Below are 9551 nucleotides of genomic sequence, written 5' to 3'. Positions count from 1 at the left end.
CTGCACAGCATTTGAGCCACTCTCCCCCAGGCCTGTAGCGCTGCATGGCATTGTTGTGGCCAAAATGCAGGACTCGGCACTTAGCCATGTTGAACCTCATCCTGTTGGCCTCTGCCCATCAACCCAGCCTGTCCAGGTTCCTCTGCAGGGCCTTCCTACCCCCCTGCAGATGAACACTTCCCCCCAGCTTGGTGTCATCTGCTAATTTACTGAGGGTTCACTCGATTCCCTCATCCAAATCACAAATCATCAATAGTATATTGGTATAATATACATAAATACCTGCTGGGAGGCAGTGGAGAAGGAGGTGCCAGAGATTTCTCAGGCCATGAGGCAGTGTGCAAAAAAAAATTCCATCTGAACACAAGGAACTGTGTGGGGTTTTTTTTTTTTTTTTTTTTTTTTTTTTTTTTTTTTTTAAACTGAGGGTGCTCAAACATAGGAACAGGTTGCTCAGCAGTAGTGGAGTCTGTCTGTGGGAATACTGTTTAAGAAAATTTTGCTTTAATGTGTGGATTTATCTGGTGACCACCTCTTAAGACCGGATGTTGTCAGTGGCTAAAATGCCTTCAGTCTACCAGTGTTTATATTAAATGCAACTTAGAGAAATTCTTTTTCTCTTAAGAATTTGTAATTTATTTAAGGCATTCATTTCAGCATTTCTTATATTTGGCTATGCGAAAGTTTACTTCATTCTTGAGGCATCCTTTGTGCTTTTGTAAACACTTTGCAAGTGTTAGTTTTGCCTGGTGAAAAGGGTAATTGGCTGAGTATGCCCTTAGCATTCATAAGAGCACCCTGGTTTAAAGGACAGGATTTTGGATCAAAACCTTTTATGTTGTTGTGGGCAAATGAATAGGCACTGCTTGTGGAAGCATGGCTGTAAGGTAAAATGCAATTAAAGCTATGCTTGTGTACAAAACCTAATCCCTTTGATTTACCTGGTCTTTTACCTCCTGCCTAAAGAATAATGATGGTGTTACCTGGGATATCTAATTTGTAAATGATGCATGCTAATGCAGAGCAGTAAATAAAACAGGCCTTTCAAGGTACCTGGTTTAGCGAGTTCTGATGTACAGAACCGAATGGCTCATGACCAAGCTCCAGCTGTTATTTACTCACTGCAGTGCAGCTCTTAAGGTGCCCGGTGGAGGTCTCTGTTCGCTGGCTGTGTATCGGTGCCTCGGAACCACGTCGCAGCCGTTTCGTTTGTGTGCCGGGTACGAGAAAGTGGAAACGTTCTGTTTCTGTAGTTTCCTCCACGATTCCCTTCAAAGACAGGCAGACTAAAAGTCTATTTTAAAACTGAAGTGATCAGTGATGTGCCTGGCAGCTGTTATTGTTCTCGGACTGCTCAGGTTCAGTTGGCAGAGCCTTTGTTTCTCCATCAAGGAGCGCTGTGCTGTCCGCAGGGTCTCGGTTGTCCTGCTCCACAGGTGCTCCCTGTCTTGTTCTGTTCAGCGTCCCACCCTAGAAATTCAGAGAAGGAATTAGTGATGAAAAGTCTGTTGTTCTTCCTGTACACGCGTTGTGCTTTAACCTGGCAGGCAGGTAAGCAGCACACAGCTGTTTGCTTCTCACACACCCAGTCTCCCCCACTGCAGTGGGGTGAGGGAGAGAATTGGCGGGGGAGGGGGGTATAAAATCTCACGGGTTGAGATAAAGACAGTTTAATAGGACAGAAAAGGAAGGGGAATAATAATAGTAATGATAATAATAACAATGTACAAAGCAAGTGATGCACAATGCATCACCACCTGCTGACCCCTGTCCTTCCCCTCCCGGAGTGATCATCACTTGCTGTGCACACTTGTACACTTGTACACCAAATGTACAAATTGTGCAAATAGTAATAATGATAATAACAATGTCCAAAGCAAGTGATGCCCCTCCTCACCCTGGCCAGCCCCCCCATGTAATAGTTCAGCACGATGCCAGCTGGTACGGAATGCCCCTTTGGCCAGTTGGGGGCAGCTGTCCTGGGTCTGTCCCCTCCCAGCTCCTGCTGCACCCCCAGCCTGCCCGCTGGCAGGGCGATGTGAGAACCTGAGAAGTTCTTGGCTTAGTGTAAGCACTGCTCTGCAACAACTGAAACATCGGTGTGTTATCAGCACTCTTCTCATCTAAATCCCAAACACAGCACCACAGCAGGTACTAGGAGGAAAATTTACTCTATCCCAGCCACACCAGGCCGACATGTATCACAGCTAGGGTGAGGCCCCTACCCTCACCTTCCAAAGAATCACAGCCACAACTAGCTTGATACTAGGTCAGGCTAATGTGCACTGCATCGATATCTTAGTAGATAATCCTTTTTATGCAGTCCCATTTTTGTGTAGAGGGAATTATTTATACGCACACCTACCAGCTATGGCACCAATAAAAGCAAGCTGGCGATGCAAAGCTATTTGTTGCCTTTTATCACGCTTACCTGTTTCTTCTCCACAACATTGAGGCTGACAGAAACAACAATACATGCAATAGTGTTTGCTAACATAAAGATCATCATCTGTTGCCAGTGCCACAAGGGCATCTTTAATTGACCAGAAAAGGCCAAACCAAGATGGAACAACAAGTCACTTGAAGACATTTAAGGCACCTCTACATTTTCTTGCAACATCAGGTTGCAAAGACACGGGTTTATGTTTGTGGTACTCCACTAACATGCTGTTGATGCCCTTGCTTGCAGTGGGGGGAAGCATTCTCATCTGGACTTTGTTCCCAGAATGTACCCAACAATAAGATTTGAAAAAACAATTCCAGTCATCTGAACAGAAGTTGCAAGCCCCATACCTGTCCCTAAAGTTGCTTGAGGGACCACCAGAGGTATGGTGGCCACATACTAACCTGGTAGGAATAATGAAAGGAAGAATTAGCTGAGTGTTACTGAAAGGTGTTAACTGGTCATCAGTTTTAAGAGGACTTATTCCTACTAAATAAACATCTATGCTTTATCTTCAAAAAAAAAAATAAAAATAAATTGGTATATATCCCTCCTAGCCAATGGCAGGTTCTAGACTGCTATCCCTCCTTTTCAAGCAGAGCTTGAGGCAGCATGGACAACGCATGGAGTTTGAAACCGGAATAATGCAACTGGATTTCTGAAGGGGAGTTAGACCTGATGACTTAGCTTGTAAGACTCTAAAAAGATTCATGTGGTACATTCAGTTGAAAAACTACTAGGAAAAGTAAAAACAGTTTAATGTGTCATGCTACATCAAATGGTCCCTTACTGTGCTTTGAGTTTTGTTCCACACTGATTCACTGCTGGACACGTGTTACTAATCAAGGTCTCGGGAGCCAATGACTTCAAACTGTAGCTGTTAAACCTGCTCCTCAGCACACACAAGCCGTGATATACGCCAGCCGGGATGTGGAAGGATCACAGCATGAAAGACTCAACTAAAGCAGTGGTGTTGTGAACTTACAGCAGCAAAGGAATAAGTTATCCCCAACCAGGTGGTAGATACCAGTGGAGGAACAGATGTAAATGCCACAACAGCGAAGACTGGCAGGGTCAATGCTGCACAGCTAACAGCAAAGATGCCTCTCAGACCAACGTAGTCCTGGTAAAGGAAACAAAGAGAAAGCCTCTTACAAGGGATCCTTACTTCCCACCGATCCTCGTGCTCTCCTTGGAACGAGCAGCTGAGCAAAGCAGGCTGGCATGAGTGGCAGTAGTGTGACTTCCTAGCTATTTCCTAGCTCATGTGCTGGGACAAACCCTTACCAGAGAATCAGTGTTCAGTATTCATGTGAAATGGTAGGTTTTAATCAAGGGGCGAAGAAAAATAAACCATTCTACGGTTAGAGAAATAAGGAAGAGTTTGACAAAATGTGGGCTGGCTATGTGCAGGTTGCAAATCTTATCCCGATCCTTGCTTTTCCAGTCTCACTTCTCAAAACGTGCAGCTATTTCCCAGTGTTTGGTGATACCACAGCGGAATTAAGGATCAGAGGGTTACATATACACCTGTTAACGTTATTTCTCACAATTTAATTCAGACATAAGCACATCTTGCAGGCTGCAAGGAATTAAAGGACTGCTTGTCTAGCAACAACAGACTAAATTCTGGATGGGGAGGGTTAAAATAGACATTTGAAAAAATTAGGAAAATGTACTTCTGTTTCTGGGTATTCGCAATTGATATGCCAACTGCTGCAGAGAGAACAAGGGAGCTGTCGTGCGCTGCCCCAGCAATGTAAGCGGCATCCTGCTGATTGCAACCAGAATATTTATCTTGGATAAACTTGCTAAAAAATAAAATGACTGGAAGAAAAAAGTTAAATAACTAGGATTCTTGATCTGGTTATTTTGATGGAAACTAAGTCTGAACACAAATACATGGACAGAAAGGGTTTTAATTAGGGGACTTGTAAGCAACTTTGATACAATCTGGGTAGTAGTTCCAAGCGTGAATTTGTTTCTATTGCCTTTTTAATTGGTGCACAGCACAGGGAAGTTGGTAGCTTAAAGCACTACTTTCAAGACTTTTCTGCAAGCAAAGAGTAAAACTGCAGGTGAAGGTTTTGCTTATGTTCAATTATGTCAGCACAGCTCACAGGAAAACAGGACAAAATTTTGCAGTCACCTGTCCAAAACATGGCTTTTTTTTTTTTTTTTTTTTTTTTTTAGCATTTCTTTTTGAAGAGACAGTAACGATTCTCAATCCATGAGTGAAAATGTTGAGGGGCGGGAAAATATTTTAAAATAATCTGTCAGCAAAGACCAGCATTTAAATTGAACATCTATGTTTTTGAAGAACCAAGACTTCCCCCATGGCCTCTTAGCATCTTTAAGATGATCTCTAGTTAAAGCAGAAATTATATAAACCAGGTTTTGTTTCATTTTTAGGAAGTCAGCCTTTCTCCTTCTCTAGGGACACATTAAGATGGCAAAAATCTTACTCAAATTCTTTACAGAATTTACAGTCGCAACAGCTTTGAGAGACTAGTTTAGGTAGAGATCCTGTACCTCCTTAAACCTAGTCTGGCTTTGCGTTGTTACTTATTGTTAGTAATAATTAGCCTTTATAGCTTGTGCTGTCATCAAAGTATGAAACAACACCATCCCCTGAAGTTTTACTGCAACGGAATTCACCAAGGAGTGGCCTTGAAACCATTATTTTCCAACAGAGAAGCAGCAGAGCGTATTTTGCCAGAAGAGGTGCTTGAAACATGACAGTGCCTTGACTTTTGCTGCACAACAGAATGCAAGGAGGCAGAATTGCAAAAATGGGGATTGTGTTTTCAGATGTAACAGTTTTCAGTTAAAATGAGAAGGCAACTCACAGAAAGTCCATCTCATCAAGTCCTTGATTATTCTTGCCCTCTTGAATTTCTTTGTTTTACTATTAATAACTTGATTTTACATTTGCTACAACAGCTGATAACGTTTCTTCATTCCTCAGCCATTCAGGGTGGCTTACGATACCTCACTAATGAAATACTACCAAAATAATTTCCATGTTTTTTACTACAGGCCTTTGCTAGTATAAAAGTTCACAATTATTATGTGATAGAAGCCGCATCATCCACATTTCACAAGTAGGAATAAAGTTGCAAAATGACAGTCTGAAGCAGAACCCCAGGACAGAAATAGGAGTCCTCATTTAATTGAATGGGTTGCTGTTTGTTTTAAGCAACTGAAGGTATGAAAAAGGAAGTCTGCAAGACTTGCATTCGGATGCAAAGGTTTCTTCGCTTCCAGACCTGGGCTGCTGAAAACTTCGCTTTGTTCCAAGCACTGCAGACAACACGCTGGAAGTGCAGGACAGAACTGCCCGAGGCCTGTGAAGCCAAAGCCTCACCCATCTCTAAACGCAGTTTGCTACACTAGCACAAAGGTGAGATGTCTCTGAACTGTTTTTTAATTAAAGTGTTTCTTCCCCTTCTCCCGAATCCTTCTGTTCCTCCTTTAGCAGTGTTCCAAGCTTTATATATTGAATGAATCATTTCCCTTTAAGTTATTTATACCTTGCTTCAGAAGCCTCCCTCATCTCAGATTGTCTTTGAAGGGGAAAAAAGGTCAAAGAACCCTCATATTCTTTAACTAAGGGTTAAAAATATGTTACTCTACCTTTCATGAGTGGAAGGAAAAACCATATTATCCCAATATTTCCCAGTCAACTAAAAATCAAGGGTCTGCAGGGCTCAGATAGGCTTGTGTCAGTCAGTGGGGATGTGGCCATAGAACAATTCCTGGCATCTGCCACAAAGGGGAAGATTCCTTTGTAGCAGAACGTGATGGTGAGAACCAGGAGCCAGTAGCGAAGGGGAAGTTGCCTGATGTCCTGAATCCTCTGCGAAGAAAAGGTGTGCCCTCACTCAGCAGGAAATAGTCTTCTACTTCACACTAACGCCACTTTCTGTAAGCCATCTAAGGCATTCTGCTGCTTGTAACATAATCTTTCTTTAGAAGGAGAACCTGAAGACATGCTGGGCAAGAGAAAAAATTACCCAAATGCAGAGAGTTGATGGATATGTCTTCCTACCAAGCTGCTCACTAATGACTTCTGCACTGGTACAGAGTCCCTCCCTTCCCAGTAAAGATGACTGAATTTCACCTACATGCAAATCATGGGCAGAGGAGCCTGGGAACGTTTTAGTTTAAGAAAAGGAAGAATGACCGTAAGAAGATAAGTCTGTTAGAGGCCAGCTCACGCCATCTCTCGCTATTTACCACGTCAAGAGGTAAGTGATAGCTCTTTGGTAGGGTTTTGGCACACCTTCCCAGAGTATAAAATGGGAGAGGTGGTTACAACCCGGGGCCAACTTACTGGAAAGCCGACTTACTCCTTGTCCGTGGTATAGTGTCCCAAGTTTGGCTGTGAGGGTCAGTTTGGGACTCATCTCACATCATACTATTAAAAATGCTCTGGATACGATAACTAAATCAGGGGGCTAAATCCTCCACGTGAGGGAAAGGTGGAAAGATGTTAGGCTAAGTTCTTGTTGAGAAGGTTACGTTAGTGCTATTCTTGCTCTGCTGTGTTATTGATGATCAAATGACAATTTGGGCCTTTGTTTTCATCATTTCAAATATGTAAAGCGTTTGCAAGTTTATTTTTATCTGTTAATTAGCATTACCTGCATTCTAAATCCTATCCATGGAAGGAGATTTATGTATCTTTAAGAACATTTTGTTTCCCTGATCCTGCTGCTATGATTTATCTGAGAATAGGAAAGATGTCCTCAATTCCTACGCTCTGCAAACTGAATAGAAGCAATCTAAAGCATGATTCAAAGTTACAGATGATTAAGATAGTGAGAGCATATAATAACTTGTCAGATACTGGCTATGAAAAAATGGATCTTATAAAATAGAATGACTCTATCCAGTTGTAGAGTAAACAGCTTTAAGTGAAAGCTGGATTGCATACTTTGAGTTTGGCACGTTGCTGTTGCAATGCTCAATTTCCAGTTGGCATTGTGACTGGACATGAGACCATAAAGTGGAACAGAGCACTCTGAACACATCTGAATACTCATATCTCAAAGGAGTTAAGAGTATTTATCCTCCTATTATTCTCTGCTACAATCTAATCTAATCATTGAAAGCCTGCTTCTTATTTCCAGGCAGAATTCATTCATGTCCAGCCTACACTATTTGTGCTTGTGCCAACCATATCTTGTAGATGAAGTAGTGCCAAAAATTGGTCCAGAAGCAGGAACTGGGAATCAGGATTGCCTTTGTGGTGTGTGAGCTGTTCCAGACTAACTTATGCTGTTCTAATAGTGGTGGACAGCATGTTGAGCACCAGCACCCACCTAACCACTGAAGACCTGTTCAAGCCACCTCATCCTTGCTGCTGCGCAGGGACGTATTTCACCCACCGTTACTAATGAATCACATTAGCTGATACATTCCCCCCTACACACTCATTTCCTTGTCTCAAATTGTGTAAGTAATTGCATTAAATGAATGAAAAGTGGTATAATGATGCTATGCTATCAAGAAATCCTTCTGTTTTTTTTCCCTGTCAGGATTGCTGAGGGGAGCGCTCAGTCCCTGCAGGAGCCCAGAGCCATGTCTCAGTAAGCAGGGGACCAGGCAGCAGGGAAGGAGAGATGCAGGAGAACCCCGTGGCTCTGGACCACCACCTGCCCTCCTTCTAGCTGTGAGCTGTGCCTTGCTGGGCCACGCTGACAACAGTGGCCTTGGGCAGGGTTCCCAGTCCTGCCCGTGTCCTGGGAAAGGAGCCAACGCTGCCCTGCTGCCCACCCCACGCCAGCAACGGAGAGAACAAGGTAGGCATGTGAGCTGAAGATGATTAACTGGTCATGATTTAATTGTTCTGGGGGAAAGGAAAAGGAGAGGGAGGCAGGTCAGAGTTCAGGGGGATGCTGGAACCTCTCTGTTCGCAGCAGCTGGTGGAAAAAGCAGCAGGCAAAATCGCATTTCCTAACTGTGACGCATGTAACACGCACTCACGTGGAGTCCCCCAAACCCAGAATCCAATATAAAAAAACAGCCTCATGACTGTGGACGTACATTGTTGCATTATCTCCCACATGTTGTGCACATATGTTTGGGAAGAGTAGAGAGGGAGGGGAAAGGAAGAGGGACAACTCAGAACTTTTGAGGAAAGCATGGGTTTAATCCCAGCCCATGTGGCTGGAGGAATTGCTCTGAACACTGCTCATTTACGTAATGCTTTCCCTTCAACCTCCTCCACCTATATAAAAAAGTCAATCTGGCCACACAAAGCAAAACAGAAAAGATTTCCAGGAATACAATTAATATTTGAAGCAAGTCATCAGTCCTATCACTGTTTATCTTCCAGAGGGGTAAGAACACAGAGAGGTAAGATACTTTGAAAGAAGACCTTGTGGTTGACATAGAAAGATGATTACTTCATGTTGCGCAGTTTCCCCTAGACCCCTAAGATAAAGCACTGGCTACTCTGTTAGGGGACTTCTGCTTATTTCTCCCCCCGCCCCCCTAAAAAAAAGGAAGCCTTGTCACTATTTGTTTATGGCAGTTTGCCACAAGTTGCACAGTGCTGTTTCTTATTTGATTATGGTTGGCTAAAAGTCTGTATACTTCTGCTTTCTGTAAACCTTACCTTTGTAATGATACAAGTACATGCTTTGTCTGGTATCTATAAATGGAAAACAACAACAACAATTATTCAGTGTCTAAGTGATCTTCTGGAAACCATGCTCTAAAGTATTGTGGCTTATTATCAGCTAGGAAAATTGTGCGCAAATAAAAGCACAGCTAAAACTTGTTCCAGGATTCTACCCCTTATGCCAGCCAGCCAAGAAAACAGATTGGATGGTGCTTTTGGCTTGGTTCAGATGGTGAGGTGACTGGTGAGAAATCATGTGTATAACAGCTCTGCAGAATTTGCAGGTTCCACAAGGATCTATGTCAATTTGGGGCATAAGTGGATGCACCTTGCTTTGAAATGATCTTCTGAGGGTCATGAGTAGTACCTGTAGCCCAGCTTCTTGCACTCTGAAACTGGTGCTGGTCTCTGGTGACGACACTGGATGAAGACAGCCGCTTCTCTGATGCAGCATCATTCAGTCACCCTTGCTTTCCT

At 43.1% G+C, this 9551-nt stretch overlaps 1 protein-coding gene across 1 annotated transcript; it reads right to left on the bottom strand.

Moving 5' to 3' along the window:
• Positions 1-1314: 1314 nt before the first annotated feature.
• Positions 1315-6852, bottom strand: LOC137864974 (lysosomal dipeptide transporter MFSD1-like). Its single transcript, XM_068699631.1, is given in 8 exon segments — positions 1315-1470; positions 2432-2544; positions 2710-2832; positions 2835-2847; positions 3429-3566; positions 4143-4270; positions 6197-6302; positions 6796-6852. Coding segments are annotated over 8 exon segments (834 nt in total).
• Positions 6853-9551: the final 2699 nt, after the last annotated feature.

The sequence above is a fragment of the Anas acuta genome, chromosome 15 (assembly GCF_963932015.1).
Source record: "Anas acuta chromosome 15, bAnaAcu1.1, whole genome shotgun sequence".
In the NCBI taxonomy this organism is placed as follows: Eukaryota; Metazoa; Chordata; class Aves; order Anseriformes; family Anatidae; genus Anas; species Anas acuta.
The sequence above is the reverse complement of the archived record's forward strand: the minus strand, read 5'-3'. Positions and strand labels throughout refer to the sequence as shown.